Source organism: Aspergillus brasiliensis (genome assembly GCF_001889945.1).
Source record: "Aspergillus brasiliensis CBS 101740 unplaced genomic scaffold ASPBRscaffold_12, whole genome shotgun sequence".
In the NCBI taxonomy this organism is placed as follows: domain Eukaryota; kingdom Fungi; phylum Ascomycota; class Eurotiomycetes; order Eurotiales; family Aspergillaceae; genus Aspergillus; species Aspergillus brasiliensis.
In genome coordinates, this window is record NW_027137453.1 from 898,800 (window position 1) to 924,021 (window position 25,222).

Consider the following 25,222-nt stretch of genomic DNA (forward strand, 5'->3'; position numbering starts at 1 on the left):
GTGTGTGTGTGTGTGTGTGTGTGTGTGGTTCGGTCCAGGCCAGCCAGATAACCCAAGGAAAACCATGTGAATCAACACAACGTCCATTGTTGTTGCACAAAACCTGCGTGATCCACGTTGATCCTGTTTACCGCGCGGGATTTCCTTTGCGCCCATCTTCATCATCTGTAACAGGATTTGCGGGGTTAAACGGGAGGAAGGAGGAGGGAGATTACGTCTCAGACAGCGGACAGACAGACAAGACTCCTGGACCAACTTTTAATCTGGCAATCGTATCGTACTATCGATCGTTGTGGAGACTTGCTTTTTTTTATTTTCTTTTTCTTTTCCCTTTAGAAGTATGGAGTAATGGATGAACATATGACAGGAGGTATGGAGCTACTTACTAACTCACTAAGTATGCTTCGGGTTGTACTGTCGGCAAGAAAAGTAGTAGTTATCCTCCGTTATGGTACTTTGACTACTATCTAACTAGTAACTACTGTGTAAGTCAGTAGATAAGGATGTGTACAACTGGAACGAGGTGAATGGATGGAACTATATCCCTTTTCCTACTCCATACATACATACGGAGGTACAGGCTCGGAGACTAAATGATGAAATAGATAGTAAACAAACGCAGAAAAAAAGTAAAGTAAATAAATTCAGAGTTCAAAACAAATAACATAACATGGTTCTAATAAGTCCATAAAACTAACAGCCAACACAAAAAGCACTGGCAAGCATTGGCAAGCAGACTGGCAGCGCCCCGTGGCTGGCAAGTTTCTTTCCGGGGCTGCATGAGCAAAAGCGATGCTGGCGGTGAAGGATAAGGTGCATTAGTGCCAGGCTGACCGCCTCCCGAGCGAGTGTCGGGAAGGTTTCGTCCTTGCAGCTAGCAAAGAGTTGCGTGTCTCGATCATGCAGGCTTGCCTGTCTCCGACACGCTGATGGGCAGCAGCAGGAGGCAGCCAAGGGCGATGAGGTGGTCACTCTCAAAAAGAAGAAGAGTGTGTACAACGAAAAAGACCTCAGGCATAGTTACGTGGATGGATGGGTTTCCCCCTTCTGACTAAGAAATTCCCCCCCATTTCCCGCTCTTCATTCTGCCAAGTGGCTGTTTTGGCACGTATCACGCGATAAGCCCATCACCACACCACCACCTCATCATCATCCAACAACCATCATCCTTCTCGGTTCCTTTGGATCTCTGATGGTGGCTGACACACTCTTCGTATGAGAGACGTAGTTTAATTCTTCTATGAGATTCCATCTGGTTCCATCTCTGCCCCAGGAATCCGAATGACCAAATCCATTCCATCCCAACCTAGATAGCCCATAGTTAGTTACCGAACAAAGTAGTTATTTACTTTTAGCCTCTCAGGTGACCCAGGTCACCTGGCTCTCTCTACTTCTCCTTCTCTCACGCCATTCCCAAGGTTTCCCGCTAACAATCATGTCTCCCATGGAACCGGGACAGCGTGACCAGTGGATTGAATGAGTGGATGGATAATCCTGACTGCCTGGAACTTGCCAACCCTTTCTCTTTCAATCTCAACAATGACTAGGTTCATGGAACCATCGGGTGCTGAACCTTAGATAGGTTACTGCCCTTCTCTTATCGGGATGATCATCTGCCGAATGGAAACACGGGGCGGTGCTGGATGGCTGGAACACCCTATCGTGAGTTGTTCTGGGCTGGCGCGGTGTATCGGTGGAACCTGGATAGGGAGAGCCAGTAATGAAGGAGAGAAGTAAAGGTTGGAAAAGGTTATCTTGATACCAGGATTTGAGTTGAGGATGGAGGAGAGGATGGTGTTTGTTGCACCATTGGAGGTGATAGTCTCATCATTCTGCAGGACAAGTATCTATCTCTCTACGGAGTATGCTCGTAGTTTGTTAATTACTACAGTAGTACAGAGTAGTATACAGACAGATGCACTCTCTAACAAAACAATCATAAACAACCCAAGTATGAGACCAGTCAGTCAAAGAACGGACATATCTCATTTCCACCAGATAGATTACCAGATGATAGTATATATCCATAAATCCGTAAGTAGTGCCACTATCAGTATCGGCAGATAACCCATCCGAACAAATCAAATCAAACCATCATCATCATCATCATCATCATCATTGAAACCCCAACTACCCCAACCCCAACCACTGCAGCAACATAATCCATAATCCATAATCCATGAGCACGCGACACAAGAACATCACCCCATACAGGCAGTGATTCGATTAGTTGCCACCTACTATCCCCAACCTCCCCAGAATCAGAATAGACAGATAAACATACTACTCTGGATATCAACTAGTGGCACCCTACCCCGCACGATCAACCAAATGGCCCCGTCCAATTCGCAATCAAATCATGTCCCGATTGACTATCAGTCAATATTAATCCAGGCCAGCCACTGAATTTGACTTTCCTGTCATCGCCAGCAGTTGCCATCCGACAGGAAAAAAGCAATTCTAGTTTGTGAGAGGGAGGAAGAGTAAGAAATGTGAAACTTACATTCCCACTAATGGGGAATATAAAGGTGGTTAAGTTAGTTCCGCGGTTAGAGAGGAGATGGGATTGGTTACGACTTTTGTCTATTTACTATTAGCTAACTAGTTGGTAGTTATTTTCTTAACTACTTAGTAGCTAAATATTTAGTGAAGGGTTAGTTACAGATAAAAGGAAGAACCACTGGATTACCCCAGATTCAAAACTAGACTACTGCTGCTGCGATTCGGGATAAAGTTCGGGAAACGACGAAAACTTAAGCAACTCCTTACTTCTGAATCGGAATCTGAACTGGGGATGGAAAACGGGGATGGAGATGGGGATGTGGAGTGATCGCCGTTGAGAAGGAAACTCATTTTTGGGAAGATGTTTTCTTCTAGTTGCTTACTGGAAAGAAATGACACACAGGCTAACTAACTATTAGATCACTATCTATGGAGTATGTCTGGGGCACCTTGATACGGATCATGATGAATCCTACACTACAGTATTGAAGACAATATCTCAATTCTCAGTCTCAGTCTCAGTCTCTGTTTCTGTTTCTGTCTCTGTTTCTGTTTCTGTCTCTGTCTCTGTTTCACCCATCTCAACAACCACTTCGTATCTACCCCAGAATCCGCACCTACTTCCACGATCACGCAACACTCACATTCAAGAAAAAGAGGAAATGCAAGATAATCCCGCGCGCACACACACACACACACACACACACACACACACACACACACACACACTAGACTCATCATGTATGGGGAAGTATGGAGTATGGAGTATCATGTATGGGGTGCTTCCAACTTCCTGCACACCCCTCCTACACACTCGTTCTCCTTCTTATCCCTTCCCTTCTTTTTGTCTCAGACATGAGACGGATCAGAACCAGACAGGATGAACAGAGCAAGACATAGTCTGTGTGTAGTATGTATGTATGTATGTATGCAGGATGTACGATAACTCACATACATACATACATACATACTACATACAGATGGATCATATGTACTATCACGGAACACAGCATGGGAGAAACTGTAAGCAAGTACTCCGTTGATACTTCTTACTTAGTAGTACTTGAATCTGTATGTGTGTGTATATGTGTAGATGTATGTGGAGGTGCATTGTCAGTAGTATGAAGTAATTATCTTGCTGTAGTGCTACTTACTGACCTACTTACCAGTGTACGATTATAAATAGTGAAGTAGTTATGCATCTCGCTACTAACTACGCAGTACTGTCATTTGTTTGCTATTATATTCTTAGTTGTTTATGTATCATAATATCGATATAAATATACTTATGTACCCTAGTATAACATAACACAATATAATATATCTATACCCTTGAACTAAGTAGGCAAGTGACTAACTACTAGCAAGGATAACCATTCCCCGGCGCTTGGGTGCAGCAACACTCACCACTCACCACTCACCACCATGCACCACTCCACAACCAGCAGCACAGCACAGCACAGCACTCGTCACAAAACCACACTGCAGGTGCAGGCGCAGGAAAAAGAAGTGGAGTAGCAGCAGCACACTGACCAACTATATGCAGCAAGCACCATGCAACTCGACTTTGGGGGGGGCGCTCGAGTGGTAGATAGATAACTGGTAAAGAGGTGTGTGTGCTGCAAGCTGCAAGCTGCACCCGCATAGCCCTGTCGGGATGCAAGCTAGCTACAGTAAGTCTGTTCACCTGGGCAGAGCGATACGCTGAGCGAAGAACCCACCCACACTCACTCACACTGAATGGATTAGATTGGATAGGGATCAGCAAGGTGTGTGTCTGTGTGGTCTGTCGGTGCTTTTTGCAGAAGAGACCAGGCAGAGACAAACAGACAAACAGGAGACAGGGGGGTCAAGTTAGCTGTTTTCTTGCTTTGCTCTGCTGTGGCTCGGCTCTAGAACACGAGGACTACTACTGTCTACTGCTGCTGCTGCTAGTGGTTAGCTGCTTCCCAGGCTTGGATTCTGCAACAAGTACGTTGGGATTACTGCTACGCTTATTGGCTCTCCAGCTATGTCCATGGTGATGATATTGCAGCAGCTTATATATATACTACCGGGAAATAAAGATGTAAAGATATGAGGTATGATTCGTTCGAACGCTGAAAAATGCAAGGCGCCATCGTACGACAGGAACAAGACGGTAAGTAAGCAGGTAGTAGTCCGTAGCTAACGGCCGAACAGCTACCGAAGTAAAAGCAGAGAAAAAAAAAAGGACATGCATGATGAGGAACGTGCTCTCCAGCTCAATGCGATTACAACGCCCAGTCATCGGGTCCGCTCAATTCCGTAACAAATGGCTTGTCGATCTGCTTGATTGCATGATCGCCGCAGAGGACACTGGTGGTCGTTAGTAAAATGCATACATACAAACGTATACGGAATGAAGGCAAACTTACCAGGCCTCTGCAATTAGCCCGTCCAGTTCCCGCACAATCTCTTCGCGTCGCGCTGCTCCCAATGTTCCCTTGTTTAGCTGCGCTTGTAGGTCGCGGATGTATTTTTTCTTTCCACCGGCGCCGTCCAGGACCTCCTTGCCCAGGCAATCGCTGTGGAAGGCATGCTGGCATGGGAAGACAAAGAACTGCCGACTGAGCACCGGCAAGGAGCAGAGCCAGCACTTCTCTCCGGGTTCGACAATTGCATATCGCGTGTCCAGCGCTGCAATCTCCGTCCGGATTTGACGTGCTGTGTGCGCCGAGTTATCCATCTCCTGTCGTAATGCATCGATGTGCCGCGAGTAATCCTCGAGCGCACTGCAGATTTCGTCCTTAAAGTCGTCGATGACAACAAAGTCCGGGAAGAACGGAATCAGATCCTCGATGCGGAGCAGTTCGCATCGGCGAAGGAACTCGATCGCGTCCTTAATGCCCGTCCCCGGCTGGCGGATCTTCTTCTCCGCTACAAGAAGCCAAAGCTTCTTCCGCAGCTTGTCGTTCCCCTCCGGTCGGTCCGCCACAATCGCTGCCAGTTCGATATCGTCATGCTGCAGAGCCAGCTCCACCGCCTGGAGATACTGTCCCATGGCGCTGTAGATGTGGACGCACGATTGCACGCGCTGGTGTTGGATACAAAGACGGAGAGCAAAGTCTGCATCGTACGGTGGCGGGGATGACGGTTGTGACTGCAGGTAGGTGAGGAGTCCTGCTTCGGAGGACGAGGGACTCGAGGCGTGGATCGAGATCAGGGTGTTGTGTACCGCCGCGGATGGCTTCGGGTGGTTGACAATGATGAAGTTCAGGTATCGCACCGCCTGGTTCTGCCCCAGGGTAACGTTTACCGTTTTGTTGTAGTTCAGCAATGCAGGAATCAGTTTCTCCGGCTCAAGATTGGTCTGCCGCATCAAGATGTCGACGAGTCCGGCAGCAGCATGCGTCATGAGAACGCTACTATACTTGTAGAACACATCGGGTTCGCTCTGTCGTTGCAGGACATTAAGCGCTTCCGACCATTTCTCCCGCTGAATCCAGTAGGATAGCACATAGTTGTGGTCATTGACCGCCGTGGCAAAGAAGAGCAATTCCTCCTCTCGCCCATGGCTACTGATGAGATCATACGCAGTTTTCTTGTCCAAGTCCGACCGATGTTTGGTGACAAACTCTTGGAACTCAGCCCGGACACTGCCGAGTTCGTCCTTGACTTCTTCCGTGCTCGTCCCCTCCGCCAATTCTGCTTTGGTGGCGATGTTGTCATCAAGCGAATTCAGCTTTGTCATGAATACCTCGACAAGCCAGCTGGCAACCATGATCCGTTGCATTGATGAGGACTTCTTATACGTAGAAAGCTGGCCAAGCAGGTACTTCCGCAGCGCATCATGCTCGCCCCGGTTGATCAGAGTCAGACAGACCTCTTCGAAGCCTTTGCTGCTCTTGCCCCAAACCTTGGCCGCCTCCAGATAGCGGCCCTTGCTGGCGAGGAAGTCTCCTGAGGCGGTGGAAACAGCATCCTTTTGCGCTGTAGTACGGGCGTACTGCAGGGCTTCGTCAAACATCTCCTTCTGCAGGAATACCTTCCAAACGTCTCTATCCTCATCCTCGACTGCAATTTCGAAGATTTCCTGGCTGGTAAACAGCCAGTAAGTGTGCTGCATCGCATCCGTTAAGAGACCCAAAGCACTTTGCCCCGGCTCCAGAACGGCTTCATCATAAACGATCTCATCATTCATACGGTTCACAGCAACAACTCTGCCTTCGACAAGGGCTAGGATGTGCCACTGGGACAACGTCATGGCAGTTATTGGATCTTGTATAAGCTTCTTGCCGCCGCGCGCAGATTCACTGGCCGGAAACAAAGACCGCGGCAGCATGATCGAGCTTTCGAATGGCTGACTGAGTTTCTGCGGCGCATACGGAAGTTGGCCATGGTAGATACCTTGCGAACTGAGCCATGCGAACTCATTCTCCGGCTGGCCAGTCGCACTCTGGCCTTCTGGGACAATAGGCGAGATAGCCAGTGATGACGGTGCGGCGCTAGAAGGATTCTGAATCTCATGCGTTACAGGCGCCTCGCGTTGGAATAGATCAGCGTAGACGGGACTTCCTCCTTCCCTCCCGTACCTCCCAGTACGTCCCGAAAAACACAGCAGCTTGGCATGGGTCGCTATAAGCACTCGCCTGAATTCGGGTTTCGTAGGTATTATCTCTGCCCAGATCCCTGTGACAGGCGATCCTTCCGGTGTCTTGTAGATGGCATGCGCATATCTCTCCTCACGGCGGTAGAATTCGGTAGACGGTTCAATGTAGGCCTCCCAGATCTGGCCATCTGTCGTGCCTAACAGTATCTCTCTTGTTGAAGCCGTAGGTAAAGAAGGGTTCCACGCGACACTTTCTATCGGAACACCTTTCAGTCGCGACAGTGGCTTAGGTTGCCGGGATTGGGTATGGAGGTAGTAGTTCTCGCCCAGGGTAGTGGTGATGATCAGATGGGACGCGGAAGGGTCCAGGAACATGCGACGTATAACACCTATCTCCGATGACTTTTTGGGGAGATCGATATCTAAGAAATGCAAGTCAGCATGGCATTTAACCCTCGGATTTCATTCCGTCACAAGTCCACGAACCATCGATGTCCTCAGGGGTATCTAGATCTATTCGGAGAATGCGTCCAGTCGACAAAGCCAGAATCAGAACATTATTAGCGACCTGCGCTGCGACAAAGTCCGCAGCCAGTGGGAACTGCAACTGCACACGTCGGACATCGAACATGGACAGCGCGGCGTCCGGAGGCTCGGTGAGGTTGCTGGGAGCAACATAACCGCTGGACGTCTCCAGCGCCATGATGCGCCAATTGTGAATAATGGATCTATTTCATTGCTCGACCGCAAAATGAGGCCTGAGTGGAGCTGCCCGGACGAGGTATAACAGCCAGGCGAGCTGGAGATGGGCGATGATGAAGATGGGGGGGAGCTCGCCCGAAGCGGAGCTACTGCTGCCTTGGCACGTATGCCTGAGGCAGACAAGTTCTATACAAGATGCCGTTGCCTAGAATTGATGCATTCTATTATCTACGTCTTTATCAAAATGAGACGAATTGCAACTCTCAAATCTTCATATTAGTTCGGATGGTGGTCATAAGCATGCTTGCAAATTATCACTACTCTATTAGCCCGCTATGCAGTCTACTGAACGCCAATGCAAACCCTCAACCGAAGAAAGACGGAGTTGAAAGCACAAATCATGCAACATGCCCGGGTATCAATCCTCCTTGTCCTTCAGAATATGCAGCCTGGGCCTATGGCAAATCAATACAAGGTAAGCGAACCCCCATGCGAAACGTAAAGGTCTGGACCGTCATTACCATCAACATCATCACATCACGACACACTCCCGGTCGAGCTTCCGTCCAATCTTCTCCCGAGATTTGTCCTTCAGCTTGTCTCGAACTCGCTCGGAGTCTCTGGTCCGTCGGGGGCTTCTGTCCTTGCGCTCATAGCTTGGTGAACTGAATTTCTCCGTCGGTCCCAGTTCATTCTCCGTCAACTCATCCACATCGCCTTCAGAGACTCCATCGTTGGTGAACTTCTCTCGACTGAGTCGCCCTGTGAACCGTGAGAAAGTCGTGCCGATTCTGCTCTCGCTGGCCTGGCTCCCTGCACGGCTGCCTGGATTGCTCCTTGTATGCCGCGAACTGCGTCGAGAAAAAGAGAACGAGGCCTTGCCGTCATCATCTCTTGGGGTCAGTCTCGGCGAAGTCGGCGCATATGACTGCATCGAGGTCGGATCGAAAACTTCCGAGAATGCCACGCTCTGCTTTCTGCTGTTGTGATCCATAGGGGCAGGTTCTGCACCGTCGGGGCCGGTGATTTCAAAACTAGGCCGACCTGAAGCGCATCCCTCCGCGCGAGCACCAACGATATCGTCCACAGATAGGTTTTGTGGCTTCTGTGCCATGAAAGCATTCTCTATATCTCGAGAATCGGTTGATAGCTCAGAAGAAGGCGGTTTATCGAACAGATTGGCTGCCGCAGCATCCTCATTGATGGGTAAGATCTGGTAAAACAAGAGGTACGGCGACTCGTGTTTCAAGGCCTGCTCTATGTCGACTAGCGTTACTCGTTCTTTTGCCAGGTCATCAAACCGCATCCAATATCTGGAGGCATCAGGAGGGGCCTCCTGGTCTGGGCCATGAGAACTGGCCGGAGGCGCGCCAGCACTGGTGCCCCTGACAATTGATATATAGTGTCCGGAATCGACTGAGGTGCCTCGATGGCAGACCATTGCCTGCAAGGACAGCTTGAAATTCCCATAGATGGGGCCTTCTTCTTCCATACTGTCATCCTGAATAAAATGGGGCAATCCTATCTCGGTCGGAATGTCTATGTATGTGTTGAGACGGATTGCTTTTCCAGTGGGTGTCATGGAATAGCGCTTGAGACACATGCCAAGGATTGGTCGCTTCGAAGAAAAGTGCGCGGCGACCTGGGCGTCATTTGTCGGGGTGTTGTCCGTATACCATGCTAAACTCATGTCAGCACTTGTAAACCCACATATCAGATAGTAGACCTCACGTATGAGACTGAAGAACTGCCACGCGGGCATCATGACCTCCTTCCTATACGAGCCTCTCCTTTGAGAGGTAATCGTACCGTCCTGGGCTTTTTCATCGCCAGGAATGAACCGTTCTTGAACGATGCTGCTCCTTCGGTATGGAGGAGGATCCGATTCGACCACTTCCGTCAGCGACGCCACTGGTGTGACATCGTCTAGCGGAGAATGTGACTGGCTTGAAGACGGCGATAAGGGTGAGCCAACCTCAATGGTCTCGACATGTGTCGTACAGCCTTTGGCTATTGAATCCATTGATTTGGTTGAGCCCACGGTGTGGCGCCGCTCCAGATGCCGCTTGACCTCAATTCTATTATTGAAGTATGACTCCAAGCAGTCTTCTAAAGTAACGGTCTCACCATCAGCTGGCTCAGGTATTGCAACTTCTAGCAGCCTCTCGTTGACAAACTTATGATCGCCCGTTACGTCCTCTTTTCCGGTATGGTAGATGTCCATCTTGAGCGTGAGAAGCGGCAATTCCAGCTTTTCCGTAATGAATGTAAATGCTTCGGACGTGTCCTGTTGGCGAAGCTTGGCCGCATCTTCCCAGCCGCATTCAGCAAGGGCGTCCTGTAAATGCTTGGTCTTTAACCGAGTGGACAGTTAGCTTGAAAATAGTAAAAGCAAGTCCCGGAGGATACGCACAAGATCCGTTGTAATAAGCCTCCCCGACCGCAGCATATTCACCCAGAGTCGCAACAGTATCGACAATTTCCGGCGAGGCTCATCATTGAAAGACTTGTAGAGAATTGCCTCGAAGCAATCCAATCGGGCGAACATGGCAAAGAGTAGCGCATCTAGGTAGCAAGTGACGCCTTCACGGTTAACCGCCCCAAGAAGCTTCGTAGTTGGTGTGTATCCTCTTATAATCCCCTCGATCGCATCCTCAAGGATCATGAGCATCTCAAATGCCTTGTCAACATCCCCCTTGGCATGGTCCGACTGCAGGGCATAGCTGATGTGTTCGGTCCGTAGGCCAGTGATACCAAGCTGTGCGACACGTTGCTCTAAGATTTTGATCTACTCCTTGTCAGCGCCAACGAACAATGCGCGTCCAAATGGTATTCACCTTCTTTTGTTCTTCACTAGTATCCCCGGCAGGTAATTTATCGGATGAGAAAAACCCACGAAAATGGGGACGCGAAAGGAGGTTTGATGTCTAGACGAGGAGGCGCATTAGCATGACCAGACAGTCACCCAGCGAGGTCCACCCGGCGAAATCCCATCAGACGTACCTCTTCTTTGGCATTTTTCTTCTCACGTCTGGTGAGAAACCTATGGATACCACTCATCCTCAACAGCGCCTGTGTCCTAGCCAGACGACGGGAGTAACAGACGAGTGTGCGAAGTGGAAAGTGCGAGATGCATCGATGAGTGGGGGATCTATATAAATCCTTGCTCAGGCTCCAGAATTCCGATGGAGCACGCGAAGAGATCTCTGGTGTAGTCACAGCACATATCAGACGGCAATATCACTCAGGATAAAAATTTCCCGTTCTAATCTGATTCCTCTCTTCTGACTTTTTGTCGCGACGATGACGTCCAATTAGCGAAGCCCGACGTATACTAGGCACTAGGCACCAGATGCGATCAGTGACATCACATGTAACGGCACAAGATCTTAACTGTAAAACAATGGATAGAAAGGCAAAGAAGAGAGTCTGCTCGAGGCAACCAGAATATAGCTGATGTGGATGAAAGAGCCGCCCATCAGAAGACCTTCGCAGCCGATCTCAGCGCATTGACGATAAGCTTGTTGGTGGCGGGGATGACGAAGTTGATCACATGTGGATCCCCGCCTGTGGAGGGCCCCCTTTGGCTGCCTGATTTCTTCCCTGCCAGATCCCCCAGGCACCCAGCAAGGCCAGGTCCCGGACACCACGTGATGCTGTCCCGAAAGAGTCGATGCTCGCCGCTCCGCGAAACAATTTTTGGGATTCCAGTCTCGACCAGTCTACAGTAAACCCCATCTCCTGTGGACCTCAATGGCTGCCAGTGAAACCTCCAGATACCTGGCAAGGTCATTGCCACGGGCCTTGGTGCCCTCTTCGCGGGCTCCGGCCTTCTGCTGGCGTCGCAATGCCTCCGATCAAGCGTCGACGAGATCTCCGTCCGCCGACTTGAACGAGCTGGAGTCGACCACTCTATCCACACCTCTGTCGGAGGACACCGTGAAGTCCTTCAGTCCTCTTGAAAGAGCCAGAGCACGCAAGACGCAACTACCTCGGAGTCGGTACGTTTCTCCCTGAAGTCAAACCCTAGGCTTCACTTCCAGCATCCTCACCTCCAACAATCATCCGCTTTCACCACTAACACGAACCACCAAGTTATCAATTCCGCTCCCCCAAATACGACCGTGGTCCTCTTCACCCTCACCGGCCTCCCCCGCCCTCTGATCCCTCCTCTCGAGTCTTCGTCCCCGGCCCCTTCTCTCTTCCCCGTGTCGCACAGACCTGGCAATCAACCGTCGCACCGGACCTCCTCACCCTCCTCTACGTCCACAACCCCCCGGGATTCAAGCCTCCGCCGAAGGCTCCCCGTCTCCGTTCATGGGACGACAGCTCCCCATACCACAAGAACCGATCTCTCCGTGGCCCTCGTGGCGGTGACGTTCTCCGCCTCCTCCGCAAACCGATCACCTTCAATAACATCCCCAAGATCGAGCGCATCACTCTCCACAGTTACGTCAAGCAAGCTGCCACAAACGACTCGTCATGGCTGCACGTAGCCGGTATGGCCCTGCAAGCCGTGTCGAACGTAAAGGTAGAGACATTCAAGTCCAAGACTAGCGTTGCCCAGTGGCACATCGCCCCCGGTCGTGATACCGTTGCCGCCAAGGCCGAGCTTCGCGGAGAGAACATGCTGCATTTCTTCGGAAAGCTGGTCGATGTTGTCATGCCTAGACTCAAGGATTGGCAGGGTGTGAAGGGTAGCAGTGGTGATAGCAGTGGAAACATCACTTTTGGTCTTGAACCCGAGGAGATGGCTCTGTTCCCGGAGATTGAGGTGAACTACGATATGTAAGTTGCCCTATTGCCGATTGTACAACACTTTACGTGCAGACACACACACACACACACACACACACACATACCCAGTGTCAAGTATAATCCGATCTAACCGAAATCGAAATCAAACAGGTACCCTCCCAAGATGATCCCCGGTTGCCACATCACCATCCACACCAGCGCCAACACCGACAAGGACGCCCGTCTTCTGCTCAGCGCCATGGGTGTTCCCTTCTACGGCAAGCTTGTCAACTGAAGAAAGAACATAAGCCTATCATGCGTTAGGAATTGTCATTTGGCAATATAGACGGTATATTTCGCTTATCTTTCTTCCCCCTTTCCCCCGCACCATCACCTCGCATCTTTGTTGATCTGAGCAAACTTCAATCTTCCCCTTGAATATGTAACATGAAAGGATAGTACCTATATCTGTGGGTGTTATTAGTATTACTATTGCTATTGTTGTTGTTAGAATTATCTATGTAAATTACGCTCTCCTGTTTTGGTATTCAACCTTCAAATGCACATTTCTGATCCCAGCTCGGTTTGTAACATGGTAAAATTTGTAGTTAGACAATTTCAGTATGCGGTGAAGAATCTCTCATGGGGCATTTTGTGGACGTGGATAATGCGTCAAATTAGTTATTCTATGAGTATAAATACTACAGAGATGATTTTTGCCTCCTTTCTCCCCCAGGGTAGTAATGCATGACATATTCAGCATTGCGCACAATCGCAGCTTTCAACGGAAGCTTATTATATGTAAAGATATCACGGCACGCTGCAGCTCTGTACAAGAATTGAATTGAGTCTCATCGTGGCTTGTCAACAAACCAAAGGTAGAAGATCAGCAGGGAGATGTGGGGGAGGAGAGGCTAGCCGTTATAAGATTGTGCTTTTTGGAAGTAGAAACAAGGCAGATCAAAGGCAATATATGTGGTATGAGTGATGCAGAAAACATGGAAATGACAGTAATGCACGCGAATCCAGGGGGTATTCAGCTCTCCACACAAATCAATTGATTAAGCATTCGGGAAGTAATTCGTCGTCAATGTATTAGGTATTGTCCGGATGGGAAGGTCCGGTTTTTGGATGCGATTTTCATGCAAGAGGACTGGCTAGGAACTTGCACTTGAGAAGTTCGTCGGCGCTCGGTCTCTTTTCGTAATCAACTTGGAAGGTCATGTCCAAGAATCCCACCGCTTCGTCGCTTGCGTGCTCGGGAGCGGGAGGTCTGGCTTTCTCTTTGCCGATGGCGTAGATGGCCTGTAGTTGACTGCAGGAGGGGAAGGGATGCGCGCCGGTGAACATCTCGACAACCAGACAGCCCAAACTCCAGATATCAGCCTTCTTGGTGTGGATTGTCTGTTGAACCACTTCAGGTGCCATCCAATAAACACTACCTTGCATGGAGACACGGTGTGCGTGGCCACCTCCGCCGCTTGCTCGGGCACCAAGAAGAGTAGAGGCCTCTACTCGTTTGGAGATACCGAAATCGGAGATCTTAATACCACCCTTATTGTCAACAAGGATGTTGGCACCCTTGATATCACGGTGGATAATATCACGGCTGTGGAGATAAGAGAGACCGGCAAGAATTTGCCTCACGAAGTTCTTGATCAGAGGCTCTTGGAACGTGTTATACTGCTTGAGCATGGTAGCAATGGACCCTCCTGGCACGTACTCCAGGAAAATGTTCAAGTATTGATCGTCAGCAGCAGTGCCCAAGTACTGGACAATGTTCGGATGATGGAAGCCTTGCAAAAGCTCAATCTCATGCTTGAGAGCGGTCACCATGCTATTCTTCCGCTTGTCAAATTCGGTGCCCTTGGTTGCTGATGGAATCTCGACTTGTTTCACAGCCATGAGCTCTCCAGTGATGGCGTGAAGAGCAAGGAAGACACTTCCGAAGGAACCCTCGCCAATTAGGGATCCCTTCATCCAGTTTTTGGGAGCAAAATTGTTTCCAGCCAAGAAGTCGTTGAGACCATCATCTTCCTCTTCCCCGTCCTCTGCTACGAGGATGCTCAAGCGTTCATTGAGCGAGCCCCCGTCGGTTGCAGCAACACTTGCGTTCTCATCCACAAGACTCTGGCGTGACGTGGTGGGATCATCCGAGCCACTATCAAAGGAAACATATGATTTGCGATTGGGCTCGATGGGTGACTCTTCTTGGAGAGGCTGAAGGGAGCTGGAAGCGATTGAATCTCGGTACGTAGCGGAAGGGAGGTTGAACTTGGAAACCGAGAGTGGTCGTGAGCCGCGAGAAGGTGGTGCCCCGGCATTGAGCCAGGTATCTGCAATGCTGGGAATCGGGGGCGCGTCTCTCAAGCTGGATGCATAGCTTGTATTACTGACGACACTCAAGCGGCTTGCAGCCCGGCTCAGGCGCTGAGATCTGCGAACGGACATGCGCATGGTCTTCTCGATTTCCTCCCGCTGGTGACTAGGGAAGTAAGATGTGATTTCGTGGATAATCATTTCGCTCGGAGGACGGGCACCGAAGAAGGACCGCAATTTGCCCACCTGACGCTCCACATTCATGGGCGGTCGTATATCGTGTTCGCTAGGTGTCTGGTTGTGTCTGGAAGAGACGGGTGACATGGGCTGTCTGATATTATGCCAGGGTTCCCCGGTCAGCTGTTGAATCTTTAGCTGGTTGCGCACATTTGAACTGCTCAGGGCATTCATATGCGCTAACTGGCTTTCATCTACCGCCAGTTGAGAAGCACGACGAAGCTCATCGGGATCGGGTTCCCCGGCATGAATTTTGCGAAGGATAAGACGACCCCGTTCGGACCTGTGAGTACTTTCACACACCTCCATGAGCTCCTGGTCTGTCAGTCTTCTACAGTTGGCAACATTTGGCTCCAGGCCGTCCATAACGTAGAAGCAGTAATTGCGGTATTGATGTTCCGGAAGCTGTAGTTTCTTCAGCACGCAGAGGACGATGTCATCGGCATCCTTGCAATGTTTGATGTCCAGCATCTTGGTTTGTCCTCCTGTATAGATTACTCTGATGACGGGCGAGTTCATCGGTAATTGTCCCATAGTCAAGCCATCCAGACTAGGGTTTTGCCTTAGATGCGACCCAGTTCGTTCGCTGGGCGTTCCCGGCTTTCGGCTGGTCATCGAGCCACTAGAGGACGGGTGGCTGAAGTAGCTTTGCCCCTGTTCCATACGACCCATTTCCATCGGGCTATTAGCGACATACTGCTGAGGACGCAGGGGCGATTCGGGCCGTGATGATGGCCTATTGGCAGAATAGTTGAGCGCATTAGTCTCGGCTGCTCGAGACGAGCGGCGAGTCGTAGAAGTCTGCCGAAGATTGGAGGGACGCGATGGCTCCGATGAAGTATTCGTGTACGACACGGCTTCCAGCGTAGCCAGTTGATTCTGCCTCATGGTGAGTTTTGAGGGGTTATTGAATTATTGTCGTGTCCAACTTACCAGATTCCTCGACTTGCCGTTGAGGACTGACTTGTTTCTGAGTTGCTTGATGGCAACAAAGATCCGTACACGATCGCCAATTTTCTTGATTCCCATCTCCTGCAGGATTTTCTGATCACATTCGATGAGATTATTGCCATTAAAGTTGTTCGCTGGAGCCCGTCAGCATTGTTGCCCGAGTAGTTTGAACTGGATAACGGCTGCCTGTTGGTACCTTTGAACAATGCCTCGTATTGACCGCAGTTTATGCTATGAAGCCAGGCAATAACCTGCTTCTCATCCCAGGATCTTGTAGCGATCAGTATTTTGCAACCTTCGTCGTCGGAATTAGGAAAGGCCAAGACTTACCGTACAGCATCAAGCCCGTCATACGCGTCAGTAAAGCTTGACTCGGTAGGGCTGGCGAACATCATCCCCTTCTGTGAATCTCCAATCGCGGTGGGCTTCTGCGAGGACCCAGTGTAGTAGGAAGTTGTAGGGGTCTGGGTTGCAGACACACCCAACGGGTTGTAGGTTGCTTTCGCAAGCATGGCTGCAGGATTTCCAGATCGCGAACGAGGTTTTTTTTTTTTCCCTTGTGTATATATACCCTCTGCTATAGCCCTGCAAATCTGGCGGCAAACTCCGGGATAAATACTGTAAAGGCTGGGCTATCGCCACCTAGTGTGTATGACCTTGACGTCTTCGAAACACCGACTCGGAGGGGAAGCGGGACTCGGCAGGTGTGTTGGAACGTTCAATGCATGGTCCGGAACTGCACCTCTAAAATTGTCGCGTAACTGTCAGTCCCTGATGCGGCGTCCAACTGAAGACAAAGACTGGGTTGGGGCTTCCGTGGGGGCGCCTGGGGAGGGGTGGACAACATGATGACTTACAGTTCAGGCTGAATCGATATCACCGGCGTGTCCAACCCGAAACAGGAGACGGTATGCGGTAGGGTGTCTGTGCTGCTTTCAAAGACCCGATCCTCCTTTGTGCCGCTCTGACCAAGGTCTGGGCTGCACTAGGGGTGAAGTCGTCGATCTGACGTTATCACTGGATTGAGGTCAACCCAGCGGGTGGTTGGAGAGGGGGGAGGTAGAGCAACAGCGGAGGGGGACAGGCGCTTGAGGCTGATGCTGAGGCTGGAGAGGGTGGTGTGAAATGCTGTGTGCTGTCTGGGGGAGGATGAGATGGGCGACCGGAGGGGAAAGGGAAGGAGGGGGAGGGACTGGTTCAACCAGAGAGAGGATAAGAAGAAAAAGCCAGTGTTGGTGGTGGTGGTGGTGGTCGAATAGTTGAAAGCCAAAGTGACAGGACCAGACAGCCTCCTGGATATCTAGCGCGGTCAGTCCGGAGGCTAATGAATGGATTGAATCCTCTTTTTGCTTACAGACCGAACTGGATCTGACGGAGCCTGTTAGGCCGATCGGTCGGGGACGATGGGCTCCTCCGGCATGCGTCCTTTGGAGTCGCGGGTTCATTCTCAAACACGCCGCGGCGGCTGATTTGTCAAGGGGCCCGATCTGAAACAATGAGCCCAAGAGGCCCCTCCGACTATCCCTTCCCGTCCAGACTCCAGAGGTTATAATCTCCCCCCATTCTTTCTGCTATTCTTAGGCGGTTGAGCCGTCCTGGTGGGCATGTTCCATGGTTTGTGCCTGGGAGATGCTTGGTTCCTCCCAAGAACCTGGTCCCGGTAGTGTGTTCGGGGGTTTGTTTATTCTCTTCCCCCTTGGATGAATGGACTAGATAATCGAGTCACGGCTGGGCGCGTTGGGAGAAGTCCATCAAATGAGACAGCTTTCGTGTTCATCGGTTGAGAAACTGCCGGGTTTTGGTTGGTGTTCACTAACTACCCTTCCATTGGGCTCCCACCCGGCCCTTCTTTAGTGTCAGGCTTCCCATGTCTCTGACCCGCCTTGTTAACTACCACTACCAGATATCTAGATGGTTAAATCGTATCTAAATACTGAACTTCTTTCGTCTTATACTAGATTCGGTTACTAGTTATATATTCTGCGGTTTACTGTTGCATTGCACCGGTCTTGTATCCCGTGTCTAGGCCACATAAACTCTAATCAGCTCTCATTTGAACCTTACTCTCTACAGGCTAGACTAGTCAGTGGCGTTGCACTCTAATCTGTCTCTGACAGTGGCAGGAATACCACCAATGCTGCGGGCCTGCTTACTGATGATGGTATAATACGAGAAATGGTAAGTCTCCTTAAGCGTCTGAGTGAAGAGTACTCCGTAGTAGTAGTAGTAGCCCCATAGGACTGATTCTCTGCAGAGGTGGATCGTGCTCTTTGAGTGCGTCATCTATCCCTGAATATTCATTCCTCCCTGATCCAAAGACCCAGGAAGGACCCATTCAGCATTGACTGAAAAATTTGGAATCTGGCGGGCTAGCCTGATCTCTGCTAGGAGAGTCTCACTGGCCAAGCGCTTCAAAAGCTGGTGGTATGTGTAGGGGAATTGAACTCACGAAGGGACGTTCCAGTAAAACGGATATGGTACCAAAACCTATACGACCATGATCCAAGGTACTATTCATGATATGCTATCAACCTACTACCATACTATGGGAAGTATTTCTTCTACATGGCCATTACGATAATTACCGATCGGTCTAGAGACTTGTTCCACTCGCGTCTAGCTTGAGTCGACGGGAGCTTTCAAGCTCGTTTAAAGGGTGTGCCCTATACTTGCTAGCAGCCTAGCATGCTCCATCTATAGCCCTGAGCTTTTTATTCCATGCAGAAAGCTATGTAAATCGATGTAGATAGATCGTGGCCCCGTTTCGGTACCAAGAACTGAGAGTTCGGTGGGGTCGGACGGTCCAGCATCTGAACCATCCGGCCATTTCCAATTTCGGCTGCTGCGACTCAGGACCGCTCCGCTCTATCAACAATCGGATAGCGGTCGACAGATGCGATGAGTTAAGAATAGCTCAAGGGGCTAGGAGAGAAGAATGGTACCAAATGGGCTTTGGGGCTCGGTTCGGTTTACTACCGAGTAGATACCTGGGCGATCAGGCACAGCTTCACCTGAAGTAGATACTACTATTAGTAGAATTAGTTAGCATAAGGGAAAGGCGAGTCACCCGGTATGCTCTGGCGTCTGCTTAAGCTGAAACATTGGCTTTGGGACATTTATGGTTGCCAGGCGAAGAAAATACTCTGCCCCTTAAAACCCCCCTGGCTAAGGAAATACTGAAGCGTATTAATATTGCCTAATACCGCATGTCTACCTCCCCCTTCGGTAGTACTAGTACTATGCAACCGATGTCATTGATTTGGTCCTTGACCGAGGTACTATGCAGAAGAGAGGAAGTGGGGGGAGCATATGGCAGCTGGGATAACGTTGTGGGATGAGGAAAGATAAGCACCGTGACTGCAGACGGTCAGTTTAATTGAGTTCAAGCTGGACATGATGTTGTACATGATATATATCTCCGAGGAGCGAGTGCTAGTACTACCGCCACATGATTGTAGTAGTACTCCGTAGAAAGAATTACTTTAACTAATGTTGACACATTCAATTCGGGTACGACTACATTAACTCCCTCCCTGATATTTAATTCAGGGTGCTGTTGTAACCCCAACTGACTCCCCATGGAAATGCGGGCCTTTGTGAGGAGATGTTCGTGATATCGACGCCCAAAAGTAAACATCTCCGCACCGGTGGGGATGGCGGAGTCAACTTTCGTCCAAAGGATGCAGGACTCCTGCGTAGAGACCTGACCGGCGCACACAATACAGCAATAATACCCGCACTTCCCGTTCTTGACGTTGAATGTTGAAGACCGACAGGGACATGTCGCGGGGAAAGTGACTTCAAATTGACTGGCAGGAGTGGCCTCCACAGTCCACACAGTAGTTAACTATTGCTTAAGTAGTAGGGCTTTTTTTTACTTGGGCGGAAGGCAGCGGGAGGGCACCCACGTGACCAGCAACTCGCAAAACCCCCTCATGTTGAACCCCACAGTTTTTCTTCCCCGCTCGCCTGTAATCCCATCTAAGGACATGGTCCAATTCCAAGGCAATTCGCCATGGAGGACGACAGAGGCACCCCGGGAAAAGTGAGGAAGAAGAGCACTCCCGCCCATCGCAAGTCCTTGTCGTGTGAATATTGCAGTCGCTCGTTTGCGCGCCTGGAACACCTCCAGCGCCATCTCCGCACCCGTTGAGTAACCCTGAAGCCTTTCCCGGCTGCCTGTGGCCTTCCCACAGACGCGATAACTGACCTGTGTCATCTAGATACCAAGGAGAAGCCCTTCTCATGTGATATCTGCTCCAAATCTTTCGCGAGGAGGTAAGTTGCTGCCCGCGTTGCATCGCAGCCACCCCGCGCTAATATGGGGGGGAAATTTCAATAGTGATCTGCTCGTACGACATGAGCGGCTAGTCCATCCAACTGAGACCGCAGCCAACCGGGAGCATCGTGCTCAAAACAACCACGATGTCCCTCAGACCCAACCTCCTCCCATATTACAGCCCACTCACCATGAGTCCCGCATGCTAGAGCTGGCCGACGCCGTCCCTATTCACACCCAGCCCGTGCCGCCGCCTCCACCCGAGGTGCAGGTGCAGCCTCCCCCGATTGTGGAAACGACTCACTTCAACCCTTCTTGGGGATATGACTTGAACCTCCTTTCCCACGCTGCAAGTCATGTTGCCCTGGAGGGTGAGCAGGAGAGTCTCGAATCGATCCGCAAGTCTTCCCAGAACGTGGGCACCTCGCAGCCGCTTCCCCACGTCCCAGAGAGAGCGATAACCGATAACTATGGCGTCGAACCCTCCATCCTGGATCTTGCTGACTTAGGAGACCCCGTTCAAGACTTCACTGTCTTCTTGGAGAGCGTAGGTCTGTCGTCTGACTGGGACTCTGGCGTCTTCTCCACGGTTGAAGATCCGATTCTTCCGACTACCTTGCCAATGGACTCAAAGCCACCCATCCGTGAGATGGGCAGACTTGGACCCGAGCTCATGAGTGACCCGCGGACTGCAGCTGATGAACAGCCGTCATTTTCTAATTTTGGATCACGGCTACCGTCTTTGCAGCCTGAACCTCACGATGTGGATGACCGTCTCGGCTTTGGTGATGAAGGACCTCGCCCTGCCTGGGATATATCGAACGCAGACCGTCAGGTCTTCCTATCGAAACTCGATGAGTTCGCTTACATTCTTCCGAAAAACTTCATTCCACCTTCGAGACACGCACTGTCTCGGTTCTTTGCTGGCTATATTAACGGCTTGAACGAGCACCTTCCTTTCATTCATGTCCCTACACTCTCCGTCGCCAAATGCTCACCCGAGCTCACTCTCGCGCTGGCGGCTGCGGGGTCTCACTATCGGTTTGAGAACAATCGAGGAATAGAGCTATTTCACGCAGCCAAGGCCATCCTGCTCCAGCGTCTCCACCGCCGAGACAGTAAGCAAGTGGCTTGTCCGACCTGGAACTTCCTGTCACCGGCATCTGGATTCCACAACTCTCGCGGCTCGTCCGCTACTTCGAACCATACTAGTAGCCCGTTTCAGCAGCAGCAGCATCCTACTCTATACCCAGCGGATCCTTCCGGATATGCACCCGAAGATTCGGATGCTCACATGGAAGTGATTCGAACCTTTCTTCTGCTTACAGTGTTTGCTTCGTGGGAACGGCACCCAGAGTTGTTACGAGAAATGCTCTCCCTCCAGAGTACGCTGGCGAGGCTCGTTAGAGAGCATGGTCTCGTCGAGCCACCTCCTAGTCCCGACCCAAACAACTGGGAAGATTGGATCCGACGGGAAGGCAACCGGCGGACCAAATTCATTGTTTATTGCTTCTTCAACCTCCACTCCATCATGTACAACATCCCCCCTCTGATCCTCAACGCCGAACTGAAGCTGAACATGCCCTGTTCACACGACGTCTGGAAGGCCTCAAATGCGGCTCAGTGGCGCCGTGTCCTCCGCACGAGGCATGGCCCAGAAGTCTCCTTTCAGGAGGCTTTTGCCAGGCTTTTCTTCAAGTCCAGTACTTCCAGCGCTTCGGCGCCGATATCTCCTCTTGGGAACTATATCCTGATACACGCTATTATTCAGCAAATATTCTTCGCACGTCAGCTCTGCCTCTCTGCTCCAAGTATGCATGGGACCAGTTTACGTCAAGAAGACCTGTCCGCTCTGGACAATTCTCTGAGTGCCTGGAAGGCGTTGTGGAAACGCACACCCGAATCTAGCATTGATCCTCAAAATCCGGCAGGTCCGATAGCATTCACGTCTACTGCCCTTCTTGGGCTTGCTTATATCCGATTGCATGTCGACTTGGGACCTTGTCGTCGTCTTATCACGCAAGATCCCTTGCAAATCGCAAGAGCTCTGGGTGAATCCCCACCGGTAGCACGGAGTCCCCGTCTGATCATGGCTCTTTTGCATTCGGCCCATGCACTTTCGATTCCAGTCCGCCTAGGTATTGACTTTGTGGCCCGAACACATTCGTTCTTTTGGAGCATCCAGCACTCGCTGTGTAGTTTGGAGTGTGCTTTCCTCCTTAGTCGCTGGCTGCTGTCAATACCAGTAACTCAGGCTGAGCAGAGACTATCAGAGCACGAGCGAAAGCTGCTTCTATGGATCAAAAGTATGATGGATGAAACCGACATGGCTGTTGATCCCCCTGGGGCGCCCGACCTGGACTTTATTGCCAACCCCTACAAAGCGAAGCAACTGAGCGTTGCTATCGTGCGTGTTTGGGCACGGACCTTCAAAGGGAACACAAGCTGGGCGATTGTGGATCTAGTTGGGTCGAGTCTCGATACCTATGCCGATTTCTTAGAGACGCAGATGTAGCTGTCCATCTCGCTCTAAGTTTGGACTGGCGCCTTAAATTCGAGGCCCACGCCACCTTCTCAAGCAATACTCTATTTTTCCAACGCTGGAGACCCAACAGCGTCTATGGTTCTTCTTTTTTTCTTTCTTCTTTTCTCTCGGCTGCTTGATTTGACCAAATGACTGAACTGCCCTATCTGCTAATGACACTTTGACTTTCTGTTTTCCTTAGGTAGTTGCTGGTGTTGTTGTATACCCATGTCTTCACGGATATGACATCTTTATTTCCATAGTTTCTTCCGTGTACATAAACTGTTATGCTTTCTTTTCTGGGGGAGAGCGGCTCCTGGGTGTCGTTATCATCTTTGTTGGCACAAGATTCCAGCCTTCCACCTGCAGGAAGTCTACCAAAGGCAAGGGAGCGACCACTAACGTCCCTACTCTTATTAGCTTCATGAATGATTACTTCGGGCACGAGACCGCTCTCCAATTGAATGAACCGGGTATTAATAAAAGCGTTGTGTGTTGCAAGAAGCGGGTATCAAAGTAATAAAGCTACAGTCCATCCGTAGCCCACTATTACTCACCAAAACAATCCATCAAATCCTCCCAAAATCAGAAATCAAGACTTCTGCTTCCCCACCTTCCCCCGACCCCTCGCCACACTAGCTGGAACAAACCGCAACGCAGACATAGATCTCTCCAGCTCCGCAATCCCCTCATCATCATCTGCTGCTGCTGCTGCATCTGGCCGTGAAGCGGATGGGGAGCCTCTCTGAGCATTGGCACCAGAATTAGCCTGAGATATGGAAGTCTGACGATTCCGTAATCGGCCCTCCTTTGGTGAAGCAGGACCAGTAGCCGCTGATAACCGCCGACGATGGTCATGCGGCGTCCTCAGGAGTGAGGTCTGCTTATCGATGCCGTCGTTTACAATGTAGAAATTGTATGTCTGGATTTGTATATTAGCCACGACGGGATATATCATTTCAGTTAATATCATACCTTATGAAACATATGCTTATCAATCAAATGCAATCTGCGTTTCTGAGGCGTAGAGCACACCCTGTCGCAGTCTTCGACGAAGCATGCATACTGCACGTATATATACCATACCATTAACATTGGAATGTTGGAGACTTGATGGTAGAATGGGTGAAATGGGGAATGATACATACAGTCTTCTCCCCCCTCTCCCTCCTGGTCGCCACCAAGGCATCATGATTCTCCTCAATATGAAGATTCAAAAACCTCTCCGTAGGGAAATTCTTTCCGCACTGCGAACATCGGTTTACGTGTGCTTGGCGGTAATGCACCTCGTAGTCTTCGTAGGAAGTAAATGAGATTGTTTCCCGATGCGGCGGTAGGGAGCAGTGCATGACTTCTTGGTTTGGAGGTATGGCTGTGGGGTCTAGGGAGGGGATCTTGGGGTTGGGGCAGACCTCAACGGGGAGTGGTGAGGGTGAGGGTGATGGTGATGAAGATGGGGATGTGCTGCGTGAGCGTTTGGACATCTTTCTTTTTTCTTTTTCTTTTCTTTTTCAAAAGGATGGAGTGGCGTTGTGGTTGTTGTTGCTGGTGGTTGTGGATGATGGTGAAGTGTTTGGGAGACTGTGATAGGCCAGGGTTGATTTAGTTGGTTGGATGGGCTGCAGTGTGCAGATTTGGGTTGTAGTGGGTTCTTCTGTCTAGTTGAGGTTAGATAGGTTTCTTGGCTGTAGAGGGAGGTTTTAAAATGCTGAGATGGTGGTTGGTTGCTTACATCTATATTCAAGTATGATGTCGATATCTACAGGACTGTGATAGTGTTATTGTTAGTTATAGTATAGAGAATGGAATATGGAGGAATGCCCAGCGAATATTTGGTGAGCCACTAGGCTGGATTTGTTCTAGATCGGAGGTGGGATACTTTTTTAGCGGATGTCATAGCTTCCGCTCTTAGTGGAGGATGATGGAAAGTCCGGAAGGTGGTTTGAGTACTTTTGTGACGGAGATATACCAGGAGAGTTAGTACTTACGACTTGAAGATGATAGTAGTATGAAATGGTATATGGAGGACTGAAAATAAGAGGCAATTCCGTAAGAATATTCGATTGGAGTATGCGATATGCACACATAGTGCTAATAGTATAGGGATCTTCTCTGCAATGAGTATCTGCAGTGTGGATCCTCAGGTTCCCATCCAGCTGAAATGTAACATAAACATCGAAGTATATCCGGGAACTACTAAAATACCGCATAGCAAGTATTTGTGTATCTATCACAAGATCAAAGATTGCGAATCAGGTAATGGCGTCTCGTATTGTAAAAGAAGAAGGAAGAAGCAAGACGGTTCGGTGCCTGAACCGGATCACCAGCCACAACCCCATCCAGCCAATCACACTCTTTGATTGACCATCACTAGCCACACAAAAGGGACGGCCGGGCAAAG

At 50.2% G+C, this 25,222-nt stretch overlaps 6 protein-coding genes across 6 annotated transcripts; 2 read left to right on the forward strand and 4 right to left on the reverse strand.

Moving 5' to 3' along the window:
- Positions 1-4,636: 4,636 nt before the first annotated feature.
- ASPBRDRAFT_209905 (vacuolar protein sorting protein DigA) lies at positions 4,637-7,873 on the reverse strand. Its single transcript, XM_067621880.1, has 3 exons — positions 7,559-7,873; positions 4,899-7,494; positions 4,637-4,839 (listed from the first exon to the last, which is right to left on the reverse strand). Exons 1-3 carry the CDS (start codon positions 7,773-7,775, stop codon positions 4,755-4,757), a joined length of 2,898 nt encoding a protein of 965 aa, XP_067475938.1. The 5' UTR covers positions 7,776-7,873; the 3' UTR covers positions 4,637-4,754.
- Positions 7,874-8,144: 271 nt separating this feature from the next.
- On the reverse strand, positions 8,145-11,294 carry ASPBRDRAFT_77733 (ubiquitin C-terminal hydrolase family protein). Its single transcript, XM_067629379.1, has 5 exons — positions 10,778-11,294; positions 10,612-10,701; positions 10,188-10,562; positions 9,506-10,127; positions 8,145-9,454 (listed from the first exon to the last, which is right to left on the reverse strand). Exons 1-5 carry the CDS (start codon positions 10,832-10,834, stop codon positions 8,307-8,309), a joined length of 2,292 nt encoding a protein of 763 aa, XP_067475939.1. The 5' UTR covers positions 10,835-11,294; the 3' UTR covers positions 8,145-8,306.
- Positions 11,295-11,473: 179 nt separating this feature from the next.
- On the forward strand, positions 11,474-13,145 carry ASPBRDRAFT_209907 (mitochondrial 54S ribosomal protein uL5m). Its single transcript, XM_067621881.1, has 3 exons — positions 11,474-11,775; positions 11,870-12,562; positions 12,683-13,145. Exons 1-3 carry the CDS (start codon positions 11,528-11,530, stop codon positions 12,804-12,806), a joined length of 1,065 nt encoding a protein of 354 aa, XP_067475940.1. The 5' UTR covers positions 11,474-11,527; the 3' UTR covers positions 12,807-13,145.
- Positions 13,146-13,651: 506 nt separating this feature from the next.
- On the reverse strand, positions 13,652-16,530 carry ASPBRDRAFT_132697 (STE11 family mitogen-activated protein kinase kinase kinase; the record flags this gene model as incomplete). Its single annotated transcript, XM_067618467.1, has 4 exons — positions 13,652-15,946; positions 16,001-16,152; positions 16,215-16,288; positions 16,349-16,530. The coding sequence occupies 4 exons, from the start codon at positions 16,528-16,530 to the stop codon at positions 13,652-13,654; spliced, it is 2,703 nt and encodes a 900-aa protein (XP_067475941.1).
- Positions 16,531-20,033: 3,503 nt separating this feature from the next.
- On the forward strand, positions 20,034-22,812 carry ASPBRDRAFT_133102 (FTFMHR domain-containing protein; the record flags this gene model as incomplete). Its single annotated transcript, XM_067618496.1, has 3 exons — positions 20,034-20,166; positions 20,242-20,296; positions 20,361-22,812. The coding sequence occupies 3 exons, from the start codon at positions 20,034-20,036 to the stop codon at positions 22,810-22,812; spliced, it is 2,640 nt and encodes an 879-aa protein (XP_067475942.1).
- A 335-nt stretch (positions 22,813-23,147) lies between these two features.
- ASPBRDRAFT_209910 (uncharacterized protein) lies at positions 23,148-24,589 on the reverse strand. Its single transcript, XM_067621882.1, has 4 exons — positions 24,560-24,589; positions 23,970-24,479; positions 23,797-23,886; positions 23,148-23,743 (listed from the first exon to the last, which is right to left on the reverse strand). The coding sequence occupies exons 2-4, from the start codon at positions 24,303-24,305 to the stop codon at positions 23,414-23,416; spliced, it is 756 nt and encodes a 251-aa protein (XP_067475943.1). The 5' UTR covers positions 24,306-24,479; positions 24,560-24,589; the 3' UTR covers positions 23,148-23,413.
- Positions 24,590-25,222: the final 633 nt, after the last annotated feature.